Raw genomic sequence first — 22,911 nt, 5'->3', positions numbered from 1 at the left:
ACAACCCAACCTACTAGATATATTAGGTACCAAACAACGTATATACAAATATGACCGCGCGTTGAATACAACCGCAGCAACGCGCTTTCGAATTTTTTCTAGTTCACAACAAAATGGAAGTGGGTCCCAATCTTTATATCTACAGTTTCACATATATTCCTGTTTTTTTATAAGCAAAATGTGATGATGTGTGTTTTCAGTAACAAAATGATGGAAGAAAATGAAGGTTTAAGGACTGTAGAATGTTTAAGAGGTAGACTGCAAGCTGAAAGAGCATCTTCCAAATCTGGTTATAATGAATCTGAACAGATGATCAAAAAGGTTGTGTTTTTTCGATCTTTTTATGTTACAAATTAAAACCAATGTTTTGTTTTCTTAAATTTTGAGGTATTTGTGTGTCTTTACTTGAATCTTGATTTGGGTTATATAAATCTTGAAAACTGTAGGTGATTGAGCTTGAGAAGCAGTTAAAACTTGAGATAAAATCAAAAAACAAAGCTGAAAAAAGGCTAAATTTTCTGTTAAAAAAAAAACTTGGTTCTTTGAACATATCATATGATGTAGCAACAGATGACCAATCTTCAAGTTTATCTGAAAAAAGTGAAGCTTCACATGTTTCATCATCTTGTATATCTCAACATCAAATGGAGTTGCAAAAGGCCCAATTCAATAACATTGGTAATAGACATAATTGCCCTTCTCAAGAAGAAACATTTGGGAGTACTAATGAGGCTGTTTCAGAGAATTCAAGTAAAAAAATTGTACGGTAATAGATAATGAGCTAAGATTCCTTAGACAACTCCAAGGTATTAGTCGTGGTCAATTATAGGGTAGCTGAAGAGGAACAAGACGTCCCAATATGTGACGCCAATGTGAAAGATGTTCTTGAAGTTTTAAGGTATGATAGTCTCTTCAAACTTCAATTTAGATGAAGAGACATGAAATCTAACATTTGCTTAATCTAGACTCAACCGGATCTCATGTTAATGTGTTTCTCATAGACTTATTACGTGGGCTAAAATATAAATATTAATCTGTATTGTACGAAAGTATCTTTTGTAATGAGAAAGTTATGCTTGGATATGTAAGAAGTAAATTAAAGACATTTCTATCTTCTTGTCACAAGGGACACATGAGTTGTGTTGTAGTCCCCTATTCCTCATTATTATTTGATGCTTTTGCTTTGTGAATGTTGTAAATCAACAGGTGGTTGGTTCTGCAGATAACACGTGAACAATGTAGGCTACCTTATTAACATATATACTGTACTTAATTCTACAGTGAGAATCACTATAGAGTTTATCTTATACACACTTTTTATAGAAAGTATTGTATTTATATTTATATTTTAAAAATTTTAAGTTAACGACGCTAGCTGACCAGTTCACACGTCCTGCCTCAGTATAACGTGCGGTAAGCCAGTAACTAATGTTCATGCTAAATTACACACTTTAAGAAAACGTCTAACGTCTACTTGTATGGGGATACATGATCTTTTTAGCATTTCATGTCACACATTATTTTGTAGGAAGTTTTGTTTGCCTTTTAACAAGGTAACAATTCTTTATTTTATTTAAAATGTACAGCTCGTAGAGTCTAAAATTAAGTTGTACATACATGAAGTTGTGGTACATCATACATGTACGAGTAAATTTGAATTCAGATATCGGTTATCTGACTCATAAAGCATTAACACACAGGCCATACCAAAATACCATTAAGAGCACAAAGTGTCGTTCAATGTTCACTTTCAGTGTTCTTTGGAACCTGATAGTAACTAAGGAGAGAGAAACCGATTCAGTGTCTATTTTCCAATGTCTTGATGAGAGAAAATATGACGTGGACCAATAAGAAAATGGAGTGAGTAAAAAAGAAAAAAAGGGCACATTCTTTCTCGCCTTCTCCCCGTCGAAATACTCAGGGTGGCAAACCGACATTGAGCAAGGACACTGAGGTGTGTCACGTAACATGGTGTCCCCGGTGTCAATTTTGAAGAACGGTGGGAAAAAAGCTCGACACCTTGAGCTCTAAGGGTAATCAATTATTCTTTATCTATTTATGAAAGTTGACTATTAATTTGGGACTGACAAAAAATAAACATGAACTATTAATATGAGACGCATGGAGTAATAAGTAGAACCATAACCATAAAAATTAACATAAGATTCAAAGATTTAAACGACCCTGTTCATTCCAAACTAAAAGGACTAAAGTTTTACAACCCATATCTCCTACTTGCTATTTAGGTTTCAATACAGTAAAAATAAACATAACCATTGTCATTCAACGTTCCCTCTTAACAAAATTCATAGAAGAACCTCAGGTACAGATCAAGCCGGTTGCCCCAACAAAATCAATAACAATCTCCTCAGTGTATCACCTATATTGGCCAAACTACATGCAATAAAAATGGTCAAAATAACCTAGCAAAACCCTTACTGCAAATCTTTTACCTAAAATTTTTATAATCAATTGCTCTTCATTTATCTAGAAGTATATCAAATAAAGCGAGATTGCACTTAAAAATTATGAATTTGATTTTAAATCATTGTAAATTTCCCATCCTAACATCAAATTACCATGATTCTTGGTGTGCACAGTATGCAACACTTATATGAAATAATCATTACCTGAAGACGTACCAAACAGCATATGCAGTGTAAGGCATACAATTGTTGCATACGTAAGCAGGACATATAATTCACAATTCACATTATCTGAAACTGATTAAATAACCGTTTCACCAAGATTCATGGATACAATGATGCTAAGTGGCATTTACAATCTTCTATTACGAAAAAGAAAACTAAACGTGTGAGAGCATGGCATAAAAAATGATGAGGACTAAAAATCAAATAGAACTTAGGCACTAATTAGTTTTTGTAAGATCACATTCTTTTACTAACACCATCTTTTTATAACTAAAATATTTTTTATATCTAGTTTTAGGTAAGGCGAGACTGAGTAGATTGCTATTGATTAAGGTGGGGCACACCAGCTATACCGATACTTACTGCACCTGATATCAGAGGAAGAACCAAACTACATCTACAAACTACAGACTAAACAAACCTTCATGTCAGAAACATAGTTTTACGGGTATCTTTACGAGTTGTTTGACGACCAAAAAAATTAAAAGTGACCTGCAAAATAAACTAAAGTTAAATCACATAAGTATAGTTAAATATAAGACAAACAGACAAAGTGTATGCACAAGGTATTACCATAAAAGCTAAAATAAACCAAGTTTTCAAGCCTCTCCACCAGCCTTACCAGCAAACCTGTAGAGTAATACTTCAGATTACTTGTTCACACTAATCAGGATATATATCCAATTGTACAACAAAATCCCATATATATAATAACAAAATAAATAAATAAATAATAAATAATTAAAAGTTAAGTACATACCTAAGTGCTCTTGCTTTCTTTTTCTCTTCTTCAAGAGGATTGACACCAGTACTAGAAGCCGACCCAAACCTAGAAAGTCTAGCCTTCTTTTTCTCATCTTCCTCAGCAGGTGTGGATTTTGTGATGCCAAATCTGAAAAACAGAGTATACAGTCATCAGTTATTGATAAATGATGATAATTACTAAGCATAATGATAGCTTTTAATTTATTATGAATCATAATTTGATTATTTGGTGACAAGTTGTATGTACTAAAGTACCTCTCAGCCCTAGCCTTCCTTTTCAGCTCCTCAGCTTTCTTTGTGGTATTTGATCCTTGTGAGCTAGGTGCAGTACCAAATCTGAAATACAAAAGATGCAATTTCAATAAGTTCAGACGAACATAGTATTTTAACATGTCAATAATGCCAAAGAAAGGAATAAGTCATAAGTCTCACAAACATGTACACATCTCCATATAGAAATTATTAAAAAATTCCACATGTAATTACATAACATCAACATTCACCCTAAAGTGTGTTAAGACTTATGGGAACATGCTATAGAAAGATATTTATCTCTATGATGAAAAAATAACAAACGAGTGTCAAATATGTGTCCGGCTTTGCTTCTATTAAAAGGTTTACCAAGACTCTTCATATCGTCTCAAATTCAACATGACAAGATATAATGTTCTATGTATCTTTTGAGTCAATCATATAATGACATAAATCATTTCATTTCAGTTAAAATAATAGAAAAGGAAACTTATAAACTTCGGTTTAACAAAAAGATTCAAATATACGGTGTATGATACTATAAAAAGTCAACATCATGATAACCCTGATGTATCAAAATACACTAGCTGTACTTTAATTACCAAAAAAAACAAGCCTGGATTTTTATATATGCCACAAAGAGCTTCTTCTATAAAAACAACTAGCGTCATATTTAACATGATGTCCATATCCCAGCAGACCATAAACATAATAAGTAAAAGAACGTCAACTATTTATAGCAATTCAAGGCAACAATAACTGGCACAGATTAACAATTCATAATATCATAGATTCAAAAATCCAGTCCCTTCTATTGACAAATATCACAGTAACCAATTACTCCAAATCATATCCATTAAGTACAACTATTATGTGAGGCAAATTGACCACTTACTATTCACCACAATACTTTTCATTTTCAAACGAGTTAACTAATGCAAAGTCAAACTCAAACCAAATTGTTTTGCCTTTAAATAAGCATGGTTGACCTTAATGCATAAACAATTACTGTATTACTAATCAGTAGTAATATTAGTAACACAAAACGTGTATAAATTGAATATTCATTAACAAAATTGTAACCCTAACCCTAACCCTAACCCTAACCGTTGTATCATAAGAGAAATAATTAATGAAAACCTAGCTTCATATATGAGTGTTTATGGATAACAATAAGCTGATCCAAACATCACTAACGTTATCAGCTTCAATTCAATATGCGTAAGGTGTAAGCTACAAAAAGTAAACTATTATAACGAAATATAACGAAATATAATAAGCGTCATAATGATAACCTCTCAGCACGCGAATTCCGTTTTTCTTCTTCGGAGAGCTTGACCGGCATACCAAACCGCTCTGCACGGCGAATCTTCCTTTGAGTATCGGTAACCGAATCACCGTCAACGTTATCGTTTATGTTACTTTTATCATCTATCGTTGAAACCGGATCTTCAATATTCAACTTCTTATCACTCGAGTCACTGTTTTTCCTATCGGTGGAAGAATCTGTAGATTTATCGGCCTCTGTTATTACGGCAGTAATTGGCTCTGCCGGATGGTCTTCGGTCTGAGTCTGAGTCTTCGTTGCCGCCATTGAATTGAGAAAGATTTTGATGACTGTGAGAGAATGATTGTGTTGTGATTTACTTGCCCTAATTTGTGATTACCTGTTTAGGGTTATATGTATATTGCCACCTCAGGGATATTTGTTTATGAGTTGAGAATCTTAAGGGGTCTGGATGTAAATTCTGAATACTGGAAATTTCGGAGCAACCCATTATTGTATTTTAATTAACATTTTTTATAAACTAAATGAATATAAATATAAATATATATAGAATAGAATTATTAATTTTTAATTTAATTATTGTGTTATATAAAATGTTGATTAACAGAAACCTGATCAGCTCACAATCAACTGCATATTCCATAATGTTAGACATACCTGACTCACTTAACAAATGTATCTATGGGGAGCAGGGTTCAAACACCCGACATCTTTTTATGTGTGGCAGAACGCATTTAAAAACCAGATTTTAATCGTTAGTACTGACCAATCTGTCGGCTGTAGTTATCCAGATGTCGGCTGGTATGTTGAACAAGCAAGGTCGCTGGCAGACCATAGATAGTCGTTGGCTTAACCAAGTTATTCCCATATTTTCACAAAGATTTAATGTTCATTGATTCTACTGCCTGCTAGCCGTGGATAGCTGCCGGCTTGGAAATTTAGCAGACAAAAAAGTAGATCTAATTACCTTAGACAGTGTTCGAAATCATTTTTTGGTTTGAAGGTCTCGGGATGCCGGTCAGGCAGGCCGCCGGCCCTACTCGACTTAAAGTTAAAATCTGAATTATAGTTTATCCCTTTTACCTAAATCAACACCTTAAGTATGTTTAGCTACTCATATTAACCCTTTTATACTATAAGTGGTGGCCGATGTTGTAGTTTCAGTTATATCGGATTGTCGTTTTGAGCTTGCGTTCACATTACAAACGGTCCCTCAACTTCGACTATATTTACAGAACGGCCCCTCAAGTTTACACTTTTTCAGGGGTACAAAGTGTAAATATATAATTTTATTAAAATAAAAGAAACTAATTCCACCCGAATTTATAACGGGCCCCATCTTCTCGCTCGGTGCGATATGTTAAACAAGAACAATAATATATAAACTAGAATTATACCTTAAATAAAAGACGAATGCAGAAATAGTAAATTGCAAAAAGCTTCAATAACATGAATTAAAAGTATTACAATTGTTCTTGGCTTGGAAAATAACTTGAAATAATGAAATGCAAATACTTGAAAGTAAACTGAATTAGTAATTTGAATGTTAAAACCTGTAAAAAGAAACGAATATAACTTTAACCTAAACTAAATTGTGAAGACCAACTATATGAATTCGCAAACCGGAGCCCTCTATATATAGGAAGACTTCGGTTGCCGGCCTGGCATTTTAGGCCGCCGGCCTCATAGGTCGGTGTAACTGAGGCCATAATCTCTAGACTTCTGGTCGCCGGCTTGACATAAGGAAAATATCTTCTGTATCGCAGCTGGAACGCTCTGCCGGTGGTGTTGACTTTTAGGCCATCGACTTCATATATTTCTTGGATTTCTTTCCTTAATTATTTAAATATGTGAATTTCTTCCATATTTAGGGAAGCCGCCGTCTTGAGCCTTCCAACCGCCCTCCTGAGTCTTTGCGTGAGAACTTTCCTTCCATATTGACTTTAATTATGAATTCTATCTGATTTCAGTCTAGACGCCGGCTATGTATATTAGGCCGTCGACCTGAGCATATTTTGGCCTTTTGTTTTCTTCTACATTTTGGCTTGTTTTCTCTATTAATGTAGATCACGAATAAATTTTTTCACACTATTACTAACCTTTGCTCACTTTCCCCAATAAGCGAAGGAATAGGTTGTTTATGCGTGAAAATGAGAAAGGTAACACCATAAAAGGGTAAAAAAAAAAAAATGTGTATAGTGTTGGTTCTATCATCGGTATTCTGCTAGAAGATATCTATTTCTTTGTTGGCAAGATCTGCCATGAACAAGTAAAATTTTAACAGACATCCGTCTTGCTAAATTGATCGTTCGCAAGTGTGAGGGATAACCCTTAGCGTTGATAACAATTGGGAGAGTGTTGAAGGAAAAAGGAACAACTGAAGGTGAATGGAAGAATCATTTGGCAACAGAAATGTGGGATATTGAGGATTAAAGTAGCATTATTCCGGTTCTCAAGCTGAGTTGCCTTGATCTTCCCAGAGATTTGAAGGTAATGTTTGCTTATTGAACTTTATATCCAAAAAACCCACTTCTTTAAGGATAAGCTAATCATACTGTGGATGGCAAAATGTTTTCTGTCCGAACCCAAGGACAGTGACACAATGGAGAGCCTGGGATGAAAATATTTTGAAGATCTATGTTTAAGGTCCTTTTTTAACTACTTCCTCCAATTAATGAATATGATACAAATATATACGTGATGCATGACTTGATGATTCGCTTGGTTGTAAATGTTGCGAGGGAGTTCTTTTTTACGAGTAGTTTGGATGTATATGGTAGGACGAGCGGTACTCTTAACAAGTTTCGACACATTTCGTTCTTAAATCAATTTACATACGCTGAAATACAGTTGTAAGAAAAAATGACATCACTTCTAAAATCTTTGAAGTGTATTAACACGAACTCACAAACTATTTAAAAAAAAAAAGTTGTTCACTTCATTTCTTACTTGAAATAAGTAACTATGAGAATACTTTTAGGACCATGGGGCCTACAACATAGCAATATGTAAGGAGCTCATCAATTAAATGGTTGTGAGTTCAAGCTTCAAATATGAAATATCCTACAACGTCGCAGTATGAGAGGAGCTCATCAATTAAGAAGAGGTTGTAAGTCCACATTGGTAAGTGATGATTCATCTTAGTTAGCATATTGCATTAAACAAAAATAAGCAACGATTGATACGATTAAATAGATGAACATATGTTTAATAATTTATATATAATTTGTACAAAGTAGTGGGACTCTGATCTGCCCTATTGTACAAGGGTTTCTAAATAACAATCTTCTCTGTAAACATATATGTGAAAGTTATATCTGTACAACAACATGATCCATAAAATAGGGCTCAAAGTACAACAATCTAATAAAGGGGTGACTAGGGATCATAAAAGACTGACCATGACTACAACATAAACAGATACAAGAAGCATAAGTTAATAACTACAAACAGATACCCAACTGCATCTACTCATAAACAACCAAAACCTCACATATAAGCCACCTTTGAGACCAAACACGAAAAAAGGATAGTGGATTTGCTAGTTCTTCCGGCTTGTACCTATACTACCAGAAACCTGTTTTCAAGTAAATAATATGTTACATAATATGGGTGGTTGATTGGGTGCAACCAAGGTTGCAAAATTCGTTATTCGGGGATTAATCGGTCGAGACTTTGGAAGAAGTAATTCACAATTCGGGATTAGTCGGATTGTACATTATACAAATGTATATTTGATTTCAAAAATTATATATGTAAATATAGAAGAAAGTCATAAACATAAACTTTAACATAATTGTCTAAAATTGTTCATTTTGTTCAAAAACTCTAAAGTTCTAATTTATATTCATGTTAGAATGTTGACCAAATGTGACTTTGATCGACTTTGATTACCAAATTCGATTTTGACTCATCAATCGACGTTGACCGATTAATTAAACCGATTTTGGAAAATCAGAACGGACTGCTCTTAAAAATGAGTAATCGAGAATTAATCGGAGTACGAGAATTAAACAGAGATATTAAATTAAAAAAAAAAAAAAAAAGGTTTGTTAAAAAGAAGTGAATCAGGTCTTTCAAAGTGTATCTTCGATACTCATAAGCTTCTGAATCGCTTTAGCAAAAAATATATATCTAGATTATCATAGTATTAACCTCTTCAGAAAAGCTTTTGAAATTATAGTTGACACATTAGTTTACAAAAAATGGACAAAAAGTTATTTGTGGTTCAACCCAATCCCGCCCGACCCGTACAGCCGTATTACATATGAACGATTACGACCCACCCATTATGCCACCTCACAATTTACTTTTAGAAGACATTTGAAGCCGTACCTCAATACATATGATGATCCAAGGACAGACATCAGGAACAAAAGACAGCACACAAATATGAATATCAGAAAAATCTTTTGGTGTAATTTTTCTCAGATCCACTACAACTGCCGCTACCACTACTACCATTTTGCATCTTGTCATTATCACGTCTTGATCTAGGAGGAGTCGAAGGTGACCATCTAGGGTTTTGGATCGGATGAATTTCAGGGTCATACTTTTGTGATGCAAGGTAAGTCAAAGCTGTAACAACATCGGCTATAACCGGACGCATGTTCGGTTGTTCCTGCACACACATGGCTGCAACCGCAAGAGCCTGATACAAGCCCCTTGACGGATACTGACCTTGCAGTACTGGATCTGCTATTTGACTGAACTTTCTCCTATCTTTAAACAAAGGCCTTGCCTGATACCATTTAATCACAAATCAATACTTTAAACATAGATTCACAGTTAACAAATATAATCAAAATAAGGATTTTTTTGCACCGGTGGTCCCTAGTTTATACATTATTTTGCATGCCGCGTCCCTGTCATTTTTTTTAACTCTGGTGGTCCCTTAATTTTACAAATATTACCTTGGTGGTCCCACCGTCTATTTTCCGTTAAAAACTGTCCGTTAAGTGTCATCACGTGATTAACAAGTGACGTCGTTTAGTTCATCTTAAACGACATCAGGTGATGGCACTTAGGGTATGTTTGGCGAAACTAGCTAGTAGCTGGTAGTTTTTAGCTTTTAGCCGGTAGCTTTTAGCTGATAGCTGGTAGTTTTTAACTTTTAAATATATTTTAATGTTTAGAAGAATAGTTGAATCTGTTAAATAAAGAGTAAAATGACAAAAAAAAATTAAGCTAAAAGCTACACGCTACTTCTAGTAAGCTTTTAGCTTTTAGCTTTTTCCTCGTGTCTAAAAAATTTAAGTTTCTCTAACCAAACAAAGCTTTTTATTAAATATAAGCTTTTTCATGAGAGCTAAAAGCTAAAAGCTTCAAAAAGCTCCAATAAGCTCGTCGCCAAACATAGCCCTAATTGACATTTTTAACGGATAATAGACGGAGGTACCACCAAGGTAACATTTGTAAAATTTAAAGGACCACAGGAGCTAAAAAACAATGACAGGAACGCGACATGCAAAATAATGTATAAACGAGGGACCACCGGCGCAAAAAAAAAACCAAAATAAATGAAAATGGCTTACCCATGCAACCAAATTCTGCTCCCCGCCAGTTTTGGAATTATCTATTGCTTTTCTGCCAGTGATGATTTCCAAAAGAACGACACCGAAGCTATAGACATCTGATTTTAAAGTTAACTGACCGGTCATGGCGTACTCTGGTGCACAGTAACCGTATGTACCCATGACCCGTGTAGAAACATGAGTATTATCCCCAACAGGCCCAACTTTGGCTAACCCAAAATCAGATAGCTTTGGATTATATGTTTCACCGAGTAATATGTTTGAGCATTTTAAATCACGATATATTACAGGTGGACTTGCTTTATCATGTAAATACTCCAGCCCTTTTGCAGCTCCAGCAGCAATTTTCATTCTCGTATTCCAATCAAGTCGTTTCTTACCGGGCGATGGGTCTACAGAACAAAATAAATGCATTTAATTCCAAACTAAATCTAAATAATAATTATAACATTATTAGGAAATATAATAATATCTATTGTACCGTGAAGATGGTCATCTAAAGATCCGAGAGGCATGTATTCATAAACTAATAATCTTTGATCTCCATCAGCACAATAGCCAATCAAGTTAACGAGATTTGGGTGGTGAAGTAAACCCAACATCAAAACTTCTACTAAGAATTCTCGATTTCCTTGCAGTCCACTGCGGTCCAGTTGCTTGATGGCTACAATCTAAACCGATAACCAACTATAAATTAAGTAATCGCATTTCCATCTTTTCAAATGATCTTGTTACTGGCAATAATTTTCAAATTTTCAAATTATAAAGCTTATAAAGATGAATGTAAATGTAACTATTACTCATTTATTTTCTTTTTGCATTTGATAAACTGAGTGAAAGAAAAGTGAACTAACCTGATTGGAACTATCGAGCCGGCCTTTATACACTCTGCCAAAGCCTCCTTCTCCAAGAAGACAATCACCCCTAAAATTTTTAGTAGCGGCCGCCAATTCACGAAACGTAAATGTTTGGGCAGCAAGATGGTCTGATCCCCCATTGTTGACCACTTCTTTAGCTTTGAATAATGGATTTGACCTAACACTCTCTAAAACATACTTATGTAAGCAACAAACAATATAAAAAAATGCAGTAAAGATACACCAAAACTAAACAATACATACATTTATTACATTTCTACATGAACCTAAAGCTAATAATTTCATCATAAGTTCAAATCAGCATATCAAATATCCATTTGAAGGCAAAAAGTTTATTAGCCAGTTGTAAGGTGTGCTTTTAATTAATCCTATGAACTATTGCCACAATCATTATCATCATTTCATTATTATTACTATTACTATTATAATTATAAAGTTATAATAATGATGGAGGATCACACAAAATAATGGAAATAAAAGGATCACACAAATTGATTGCTTTTGACATAATCAGAGCATCAATTGAATCCACGATTAATAATAGAATAAGTACGCTTTATAATAACCTAATCTTAGAAAACCTGATAAAAAATTGAGATACCGAAAAAAATAGCAGGAATAAATAACAAATCACTCGGTATATGAATAAATAAATAATAGTAATATAATAAAATGATTGATTGATTGATTGATTTGGAAGAGACCTGAAGTTTTAATCGGATCGTGCGAATAATTCTTCTTTATTTTCTTTTTATTTTTATTATATTTTGATTTTGATTTTGATTTTGATGCTGATGACGAGGAAGATGATGTTCCAGAGCCAGAGCAAGGAAACCATTTCATTTTCTCTCCCCTTTTTTCAGACAGATGTAAAACTATAAGATATACTTACACATATAGATACAGCGCGATTTTAAGGGTAAGCTATATATTATGATGATGATGATGATGATGATGATGATGATGATGATGATGATGTGTTGAAATGTATAACTATACAACCTTAAAAAATTATTGGATTCTGTAATACAGTAATAGTGGTGGTTGTTTTTTAAATACTCGAAATAAAGCAATAAATCAAAATAATTTATACGAGAAAGTAAATTAATGGATACCAAACGTTATTTATACATCCAATCTTTAACAAAATATGTTAATATATGATTGATGTTTAATGTTAATGTTAATTTATATTTATACAGAAAATATGTTTATATGTTAATCAGATTAAAAGGTTATTACAAATTAAAACACTTTTAAGGGGTCACAATACTCAATTCTTTTATGATGGAAGTCCTTAATTTGTAGATTTATGTATTCAACTTACACTAATGTTTATAAGAAAAAATTAGTACTCGTATGATGAAAAACTTAATTTTAATCTTTTTTTAATTTTCTAATGACTACATATATACACCAAAAATATATACATAATATATTATTGCAAAATAATACAACGCTATTTTTTTTTTTTTTTTTTGAAAAGCAATAATACAACACTACTACAGTTTATAAAAAAAATACTACAGTTATACATTGTTTGTAACTATATAATAAATAAATCAGATACCTTTTAACCAAATTTAACATTTGTAGATCCTCTATCTTTTTATATGTACAAAATTAATTATGTTAAATGTTATCGTAAATGTTCGAGTGTATGTCAAAGCTTGTACTACATTCCCCCTGATAAATTGGACATTTATTATTATTTGTTTTTTCAAAAACCGAAAGGAAATATTAGGTCCTACGTTGTCCAATCAATTTATATACTCCCTATATTTAATAAGGGAAAGGATTCAAATCGGGTCTTGTGAATAAGAGAATAAGTGATTTTATGATTTTTATATTTGTAATTTTATAGCTCTGATTTAAAAAAAAAAAAAAAAAATCTCGTATCAAGTTTTATTGTGTAGATAACTGGCTTGTTAACATATGTTAACAGTTACAAAGATAATCCTAATCATCCAATTAATACAAGTAATTATTATTATTATTATTATTATTATTATTACTATTATTATTAATTATTATTATTATTTCTTAAAACGTCAAATTCTATATGATTGAGTTTGACCAAATTATATGATCTGTGTAGTAGTGTGACATTTGGGTGACACATGTCGGCACCTTTACCAAACGTTGATTACGTCCTCGTGTTACAAAATCAATGGGTGTCACATAAATATAAGGGTCGGTTTGAACAACAGGTTAAAACGGTTTTGGATTAAAATAGGTCATGGGTCAAATGGGTAAAAAATTTAAACGGATCCAAACGAGTCAGGTTGAGTCAATTTAAGTAACGCGTGAATTGGATAATGGATCAAATGGGTCAAATACGTCAAACGGGTCATATACTCTTGCATTTGATTTTTTACATTTATTATATTAATGTAGTTATTAATATTTTTATGATTATATATATAATTATAATAGTATATTAATATACAAAATAATTGATATAACCATTAATGCTTTCATAAATAATTGATGGATAGAATTTGTTATGTTCGACCCATTTGACCCATTCACAATACTCATTAGACCTGTCTCTATTTATTGAACTTTAGGATGTGATACTCATTTGATGCGTTCTTTTATATTTTGTATAAGAGCCAATAGGTTGAGGAAAAACTCATTCGAACTTTTTCTAAGTTTTGGTTTACATTGTATGCTTAATTTTTTTAAGACCCAATTGACCCGAAAGCTTGACCCATTTGACCCAAATTTAAGAGTATGAGTCTCAATTGCCAAATATACACATAAAATAGTCAACATATTAATATTAATTAATATTTCAAATACGGCAAAAATACATTTATCGATATTTAAATGTGCATATTGATATTTTTTATCAACATACTGCTAATATGGCCAACATATGAATTTTACGAGTATACAAGTTTTAAGGGTCGGTAGCTCAACGATACCCAAGCTCGCAAATGTCTTTGAGCCTTACCGAGTGGAATGTCAAGTTTGGGAATTACAAGGCGCAAGTTCAATTTCTATGAAGGTCATGCCTGACACTCTTTAAGGGTCGGAAACAGAGTCTAGCCAAGTAAGCGCCTATGGTTGCATAACACAGGGCTAGTGTCTACCTGCCAAATAAAAAAAAATACGTTTATAAACAGTCAACATATTGAATCCACCCTAGTGGTTCAGTGGTTCACCCCTTTACACTTGTGTATTGGGATGGGGTGGGGAGGTCTCAACTTTCAAGTTCGATTCCCTCCCCTTAAAAATATCCGTGAGATTTATTTCCTGAAATTCGGATTGCCCTGGAGAGGTCTTACCAACCCGTATTCAGTACCCAGGTCCGACCCACCTGGCCCTCGTGATGATTTAAGGTTTGGATCACTGTAATGTGGTTCGGGTTTTAGCCCGAAAAGCGCGTGCGTGCGTGACAAATGGGAATATTCGATGCCAACAACTTGCCATTAAAGATCTCAGACGTCTTAGCTATTTTTCTTGGCCTTGAAGTTACCTACATGGATTCAAGATGTTTCTTAGTCATACAAAATATGCACACGATATTTTAACTCATGCCAAGATGCTAGAATCTAAACCGATTGCCACTCCATTGGCAACTTTTGAGGTTATCACATCTAAAGATATTCTGTTTGATGATCATACGCTTTATCGTTCTCTTTTCGGTTACCTACACGGATTCAAGATGTTTCTTAGTCATACAAAATATGCACACGATATTTTAACTCATGCCAAGATGCTAGAATCTAAACCGATTGCCACTCCATTGGCAACTTTTGAGGTTATCACATCTAAAAGTATTCTGTTTGATGATCATACGCTTTATCGTTCTCTTTTCGGAGCGTTGCAATATTTAACCATTACTCGCCCCGACATCTCATATGCCGTCAATCAGGTTAGACAGTTTCTACAAGCCCCTTTGATGATGTGAAGCGTATTTTTCGATATGTTAAAGGGACGATTATGTTTGGACTTAACTTCACGCATTCTCCGCCGCCACTTCTTCTTGGGTATTCCGATGCGGATTGAGCTCATTGTATTGAAACACGGCGTTCACCTTATGGCTAATCTATTTTTCTTGGTTGTAATCTTGTTTCATGGAGTGCTAAGAAACAACCTACGGTGTCTCCGTCAAGTTATGAACACTAGATTGACTGTTGCTGAAGTTTTTTAGATCACCCATCTCCTTCGTGAGCATCAGTATCATAGAATCTATTAATTAATGCACACTATTTTTTTTTAAAGCCAATCCTTATATTAATTGCAACAAAAATAAAGCATCAGTTTAGCATGGAAACAAGGATATTCCATACAATCATTATATTAGTGTTTTTTTAAAGAAAAATATAGTTAGGGATACAAAAAAAAAAAAAAAAAAAAAAAAAAAAAAAAAAAAAAAAAACGGTTGAAAAGAAAACAAAGAGTTTACATTATCAAAAGTCCAACAGATACCCACTCTTTATACTAACTTGTACATGAAACATCTAAACATTCTACCAAAAAGCCATGCAAACCAACTTATAAGATGTTAATCTTTTTCACAAAAAAATAATTATAAAATGTTAATATGTTATTGTCGTAGTTATACTAAATGAATATGGTTTTCCAAGTACTCAAAATCTTCACATCATACAAAGTATAAACACCAACCAACCAACCAACCCGAGCCTGAGTCATCCTGTACAAAAACTTGCATACACAGCTTTCGCGAATGCTATATCAGCCATCTGCAGCATTAGATGAACTGTCACAACCTGTTCCCTTCACAAACTGTCCTTTCACACGCGGCCTTTGTTCTGCCAGTTTCTTTCTGTTCTGATATCGCACCTGGCCAAGGAATTGATTTAATGCTACATGTTTTTCTTTCATATTCTTAAAAATTAGAGACAGGAAAAGCTTCTACCAAATTAACAATGAAATAATGCATGGAAAAAAAGCAGATAGCACCACATATCATACTCGCTCCATCCTAAAATAACTATAACCATTTCCTTAATGAAATGTCTGAAGAACAAATGCAACATTCTTTGTTTGGCGAACTTTTAGTTCATTGTTTTAGGTTACTGATTATGGTCCACTAAAATTCTTTCACTAACGAGTATGGAAGCATAGTTATAAATTTGACTGATAGTACAAATATCAGTGGCGGAACCAGAAATTTTTTTCACCGGGGGCGAAATTTTTTAAAAAGTTTCACATTCACTGTAAAAAAAAATTCTTCCATTCTTCCATGAGAATACAACTTTTTGGGTCATGAGCTTTTGGTTTGGGGCAAAATCTGGAGGCTTTTAGGGGCAAAATCAAATTTTAAGCCTGAAAATTTCAAATCCATTGGGGGCAGGTGCCCCCCGCCCTATGTAGTTTCTAGCCTATGAGTACAATACGAGTAGTTTGAAACAGATTTAGGTTATTAGCAAGTCACCTTCTTCTGGAAGCATCGTACTTCTCTCTTTTGGCGGAACTTAATCAAGGCCGCTTCTCTCAGTGCAGATTTGTGATTGTGATCGGTTCCATTTCCGCTACCGCTACCGCCGGCATCACCGTTTCCACTTTTCGCGTTTACATCAACATTACTTTCTACATTTTGAACTTCACAATTCACATTAGTGTTACTCGCATTCTGCACGTTACTTGCATGTTTGCTGCCTGAGGTACTTTTGTTCATACTGTAATTTTTAAGGTTACCTTCAACATGGCGACCCATGATATTGGATGAGCCACAATGTGTAGCATCTGCAGCTAAATTATTTAACCCACAATCATCTTCATTGGATGATGGTTGCTCAATATCTATGTTATGGTAATGATGGACATGGTGGTGATGATGAATATGTTGAACGTGAAGCTCTTGATGCGGCATACTGGCAGGTGTGATGTCATCAACTTTACTAGGTATGACTTGCTGAAAACAGTATCAATGTTAAGCTTTTGTAAGTTCATAGTAGATGATGAGTGCTAAAGGAGGTCTTATGGATCAAACAAAGACAGCACTAAAGATGGAAAGGGTCAAACGAAAAGAATGTCATAATAAGTGTCATTTTATGCATAGAACTTTCTTAGACGCTTCATTTAAGGATAATCATAATTTATGCACAGTCCATTGATAAAAAAAAGTATACTTGGCAATTGAGACCCATACCCTCAAATTTGGGTCAAATGGGTCAAGCTTTCGGGTCAATTAGGTCTTAAAAAAGAATAGGCTTGGCAATGTAAACCAAATTTAAGAAAAGGTCCAATGAGTTTTTCTTCAACGTATTGGGTCTTGTACAATATATAAAAGAACGAGTCAAATGGGTATCAAATCCTGAAGTTCAATAAATAGAGACAGGTCTAGTGGGTCTTGTGAATGGGTCAAATGGGTTGAGCATAACAAGATTCATCTGTCAATCATTTATGAAAGCATCAATGGTTATATCAATTATTATGTATATTAATATTTTTCTTGTATATATAATATATAATAATAAATATTAATAATAACTAAAACATGATACTAAATGTAAAAAATCAAATGTAAAAGTATACGACATATTTGGTCCTATTTGACCCATTTGACCCATTACCCGTTTCGACCTGTTACCCAAACCGACCCAACCTGACCCGTTCAGATCTGTATATAATTTTTACCCGTTTGACTCATGACCCATTTCAACCCAAAACCGTTTTGACCTATTACCCAACCCTACCCAACCTAACCCGTTTGCCAGGTATTATTAAAAAGTTAACAAATTTGGCAATAAAGTGTTTTTGGAGGCAAACTTATATAACTAAAAGATGGCCCATTGTGAGTCGTTACCCAACCAACTCATCTTGCCACCTCAAACGGATACAAACATATTATAACCATAAGATCCGGTTCATGTCACTTTGACATTTTGGATCGAGGGTGATATAATATTTGGTTGTCAAATGACCGACCTCACTTGAGCCTTTATAAATAAGATATCCATCTGAATGCGCGTTACGTTCGAAATCTTCTTTCACAACATTAGATCTAATTTTAGGTTGAGAATGGCAACCAGTGATTCCAGGTGCAACCTTCACATCATTTGAGTTCATTTTGTACCTGCAGGGTATTCAACAGCTTACTTCCAAGCATTATATTCATTAGACAAAAAACATCTTACTAAACTACAAAATTCAAACCTCGTAAAGGCCGAAAGCTCCGAATGTCTCAAAATATTGTACCCATTTTGAACTTCCAAACCATCAACTTCATTTGCCCGGGGCCTCTTTAAGCCAACTTCACCAACTATTATTCCATATGAACCATCGATAACCTTCATATTTGCATCCACAGTTCTTTCAGGTTCTCCTTGTTCACCCTCAATTTGTACACCCCTTCCAACATTATCTGAAAAACAAAAGATTTGTCATGAAAATTAGACAAAAAAGAAAAATGAAGATTTCAAAAAGTGAGATTTAAACGTATCCGAATATCCATACGAGGATCTTCTGGATTCTCAGCTATTTGATCTGCTTCTGGACTCACACATTCAACAGGTTGTTTTGTCCAAGAACTCTGCATTTCATGGTTTAATCATTCAACAAATGAAAGAGAAACATATGTAGAAGCCAATATAAATGTTAAAAAAACAATTTTTTTTTAAAGTCAGTTAAGAAAACAATTCCGTGAGTACCTGAGTTCCACTACCATCATCGCTACCACCATCGGTGCTTGAATTGTCATCCCCGTCTTTGTTGTCACTGTTATCGTACCCTATATTGCTTTTTGAGTTCACGGACTTTTGGACATGTGGGCCACTTTCGCTCCCACTACCACTAGACTGATATAGTTAAAATATATCTATTATCTATTATTCAATTCAATCAATATCAACAGTAAACAACAAAATGGTAACATTATCCAACATGACTTTACAAGTTCAAAATTAGAAAAATAAACAAATGACTTACACTGTGACACCTCCTCCAGACATGCTGCCAAAGGTTTTTAAGCTCATTTTTGCGGATAGGTTTGACTAAAAAGTCTACTGCACCTCTTGATAAACATTTAAATACTAAACCCATTGAATCATGTGAAGACATCACTGCACACAATCTCAGAGTAAGAGGGTTAATACCGTCAATTTGTTAAGCCTTTGCAAGACGTAAAAATAATTTAAGGTACTCACTAATCACAGGAACATTCTTGCGTGTCTTGTGGCTCATTATCTTGCATAAAAGAGTGATTCCTGAAAAAGATGGCATGGCTACTTCAGTTAATACAATGTCAATGTGATTCGAGAGATTTTCCAGAATCTTCCAGGCATGGAATCCATTGGCTGCTTCAATAACTATCAAAAAAGAAAATTTCAAAAATTAATAACTGTGTTAGATAGTCAATAAAAGAACAATACTAACTAAATCGAAATAATGGTTGAAGCTGTGAATGCCCGCATGTATTTGGTAAAAGCAAGAATCAAGATCAGTGACAAAGTAAAATGTGACCAACCACATTTACTAATAATCACTGTTGTAAAAGTTGGCCGAGTTGGCCGACACGTCGATTAGGGGACTAGCCCGTCCCGACTTGCTCAAAAACACCTTAAAAATCGGTCAACGTTATAAAGTCAGGTCAAAGTCAGGAAGGGTTTGTTTATCTTTTAATTGAATGGTTCAGCGCAGAATGTTTATTCAGCATTCAGCGCATTTGTTTCTGACTTCTGAATGACAGATGATGTTGAGCATTAAGTGTTGAAATATTCAAAGCTGAAATTCTCTCTTAACCATTAAGAACCTAAATTTATGTAATATTCTTTTTAAATAATATCATATCAATAACGTTTATTAAAACAACTATATTGTAGTTTTTATTCATGTCAAAGGTCAATAAGGTAATTTTATGTCATTCACATTATTCGTTCAAAATGATTATCAGACAGGTTATTGTCATTCAGAAGCAACTCCATTCAAAAACTTTGAATTATTCAAATTATTATGAATCGTTCAGCGCTTAATCATTCAGTTATATCAAACGCACCATGAGTCCGAGTCGGGTCTAAGTCGGTCGGTCAAATTAAAAGTTAGGTAAAAGATTTTATACTTCTTGAAATTCGATTTTGTGTCATATATCTATGTATGAAATATTTATGTTTTATGTTTAATATATTTATGTGTAATATATACCATGTTTAATTTATTTATGTATTACTAAAAGTCGACGTTGCTCAATGCCCGACCCATCCCGTCCCCGACTCGACCGACTCTTCCATCCAAGGTCCTGACCGACTCGTCCCTGACTTGTGACTTTTACAACCTTACTAATAATAGGAACCAAAGGAGATATATAATATTAAGCACAAGACACAGACGAATGAATTAAGTTTCTACGAAATATAGGCCAACCAGCTAACCTTCATAGTTACAGTTGCGAAGTAAAGCAGTGACAATGTGACGTGTACAATCATCATTTTCCACCAACATGACCTTAATGGACCTAACATGTAAAAACTTCTCCCACTGGACCAGTGACCCTTGAGCCAGTTGTTGAGGTCCACGAGGTGCACCATTCCCTTGCACTACCGTATGGTTCTGACCATTTTGCACATTATTCACATCAACTCGACCATTTGACAAATCTTTTGAACCTGGCCCGTTATCCGCAAACTTGTTCACATCTTCCTGATCGTTCACCTGTTGAACCACCCCTTTTCCCCTTCCTCTCCTACTAGCCATCCCAACACTTCCTGCTAATCATATTCAAAAACATTAGTGAGAATGGTTTATAACTATCTTAAAACTCATCAAACCTTCTTAATCTAAGAAAATTAGCAGCATATAGCAGCCACATCTATGTATCCAATCTCTTCAAAGATCAAATACAGATCCTTTTGACCTAAAACATAAGCAGTGCCCAATAATCAAGTTATCAATCTAACGACATCGTGGACAAAACCAACTACCACTGAATCAACATACCAAAACCTTTTTTTACCTGCAGATAACTTTCTACACTCACGATTTAATCCTGTCACAAACAACACAACACGTTAGCTAGCTGTACCGTTAACCTGTCATTTCAACACATAAGAATTCAATTTCACATAAAATAGGAAGGATAAAAAAACAGAATTAAAAAAAAAAAAGCTCTCCTAAATAAAAATAATATAGCATAACACGTTAATTATTTATTTTTTTTTTGCCATAAAAGACTTAAAAAACTAGCAATTACTTTGCTGCCACTGACATTTAAATTCAAATATACTAATTGTAAACTAATTGCACACACTCAATACATATCTTACAGGAACTTGATATTAATTTTACATTCAGCATAATCTATACATAATTTAGTTATATTTAGATCAGTAAACGGCGTTAATCAGACATATTTAGCTAACTAAATTGAATAATAGCTACTATTAATTTTAAAATCGTAATTTAATGTCGAATGAAATATACTACTACAAGGAAAAACAGCAATTAGTATAATCTACTAAGATTAAGACGATAGTTACCTTGTAAACTTTGGGAATACAAATCGAATCCACATGAATTAGTGAACTACATCAATCAGATCTAAAATTATGAACAAAATAAGCATGTTTAAGATTAAGCGAGATAAACGGTTAGGTTTGGAGCAATAAAATATCTGATTAGAGGAAATGGCATAGAAAACAGAGGGACTGAATACTTGAAATTAGATAAATTGAAAGGACTGCGAAAAAAAGATTTTATGTTGGTCCGACGTGTCAGATGACATGGACGAAGTATTGGTTTAGGTGGATACACGTAGGATCGACGTGGACTGGATGTTAGATGACTTGGACCAAATCAAAAGAAGGAAATGGAGCGGTCTAGATGGATTCGGAGCAGATCATATGGGGCGTGGATGGTGGCAGGACACGTGTTGTTTTAGCTCAACAAAATATCTTCTTTCGCTTGATTGGAAAATTTTGTGAAACTTGTGCAAGTTAGCCCCCGGAACTTCAAGCTGTTGTCATTATTGAAACGTGACTTTTAGTTGATTTTTTCATATATCTTATTAAAAAAATTACAAAGAAAAGATACGATTATAAAAACATGTGACATGAATTATAGTGTCACACATCTCAATTCTTTCTCGCTTGAGTATGAGAGCATCAAAAGTGATCACTCAGTCAATTTGTGTATTTCAGGGGGTGGTTTTCACTCGGTCAATTAGGGCCTGTTTACTTTTGGCTTTTTGAACTTAATAGTATACAAAGATTATTCGGTAAGTTTTTTTTCTTGTTTACTTCCAGCTTATTATTAATTTTGTCCTGCTGGAGAGATGTTTGAGTAATGTGAAAAAGGGCTGTTGTCCCCATATAGTTCAATTGTTTCCACCTTTACCCTCTACTTTCTCTCCTGTAAACAACTCTCTTTATTCCCCTTTTCACAAATTCCCAATCTCTTTCTTCCTTCGTCCATTCTTCCACTTCTACGAGGACATCATTTTCCGGTGAGCCACACTTAAATCATTTTCCGGGTCCCAAACCGTCTCTAAAAATCGTTACAAATATGATAACCATCTTTATTCCGGTGCACCAAAAATTCGAGAAATATGGTAGACTCGATTCAAATTAAAGAAG

At 34.0% G+C, this 22,911-nt stretch overlaps 4 protein-coding genes across 5 annotated transcripts; 1 reads left to right on the top strand and 3 right to left on the bottom strand.

The window, feature by feature from the left end:
• The first annotated feature begins 206 nt into the window (after positions 1-206).
• LOC139861470 (uncharacterized) lies at positions 207-837 on the top strand. Its single transcript, XM_071849859.1, has 2 exons — positions 207-321; positions 447-837. The coding sequence occupies exons 1-2, from the start codon at positions 208-210 to the stop codon at positions 768-770; spliced, it is 438 nt and encodes a 145-aa protein (XP_071705960.1). The 5' UTR covers position 207; the 3' UTR covers positions 771-837.
• A 1,416-nt stretch (positions 838-2,253) lies between these two features.
• On the bottom strand, positions 2,254-5,262 carry LOC139863427 (uncharacterized). Its single transcript, XM_071852065.1, has 5 exons — positions 4,964-5,262; positions 3,672-3,752; positions 3,412-3,543; positions 3,225-3,281; positions 2,254-3,143 (listed from the first exon to the last, which is right to left on the bottom strand). Exons 1-4 carry the CDS (start codon positions 5,260-5,262, stop codon positions 3,251-3,253), a joined length of 543 nt encoding a protein of 180 aa, XP_071708166.1. The 3' UTR covers positions 2,254-3,143; positions 3,225-3,250.
• A 2,875-nt stretch (positions 5,263-8,137) lies between these two features.
• On the bottom strand, positions 8,138-12,288 carry LOC139864985 (probable serine/threonine-protein kinase PBL7). Its single transcript, XM_071853533.1, has 6 exons — positions 12,073-12,288; positions 11,345-11,535; positions 10,972-11,161; positions 10,491-10,882; positions 9,292-9,697; positions 8,138-8,533 (listed from the first exon to the last, which is right to left on the bottom strand). The coding sequence occupies exons 1-5, from the start codon at positions 12,209-12,211 to the stop codon at positions 9,356-9,358; spliced, it is 1,254 nt and encodes a 417-aa protein (XP_071709634.1). The 5' UTR covers positions 12,212-12,288; the 3' UTR covers positions 8,138-8,533; positions 9,292-9,355.
• A 3,559-nt stretch (positions 12,289-15,847) lies between these two features.
• Positions 15,848-21,967, bottom strand: LOC139864984 (two-component response regulator-like APRR7). Of its 2 annotated transcripts, XM_071853531.1 has the most exons (11): positions 21,817-21,967; positions 20,713-21,326; positions 19,492-19,653; positions 19,274-19,407; positions 18,997-19,143; positions 18,803-18,878; positions 18,503-18,710; positions 18,275-18,422; positions 17,042-17,258; positions 16,779-16,933; positions 15,848-16,183 (listed from the first exon to the last, which is right to left on the bottom strand). In XM_071853531.1, the coding sequence occupies exons 2-11, from the start codon at positions 21,032-21,034 to the stop codon at positions 16,076-16,078; spliced, it is 1,677 nt and encodes a 558-aa protein (XP_071709632.1). In that variant the 5' UTR covers positions 21,035-21,326; positions 21,817-21,967; the 3' UTR covers positions 15,848-16,075. The 2 variants fall into 2 exon arrangements, with proteins under 2 accessions (XP_071709632.1, XP_071709631.1); XM_071853530.1 differs by having other exon boundaries at positions 16,779-17,258; positions 21,817-21,966.
• Between the last annotated feature and the right edge of the window lie 944 nt (positions 21,968-22,911).

The sequence above is a fragment of the Rutidosis leptorrhynchoides genome, chromosome 8, assembly GCF_046630445.1.
Source record: "Rutidosis leptorrhynchoides isolate AG116_Rl617_1_P2 chromosome 8, CSIRO_AGI_Rlap_v1, whole genome shotgun sequence".
Taxonomy (NCBI): domain Eukaryota; kingdom Viridiplantae; phylum Streptophyta; class Magnoliopsida; order Asterales; family Asteraceae; genus Rutidosis; species Rutidosis leptorrhynchoides.
The sequence above is the reverse complement of the archived record's forward strand: the minus strand, read 5'-3'. Positions and strand labels throughout refer to the sequence as shown.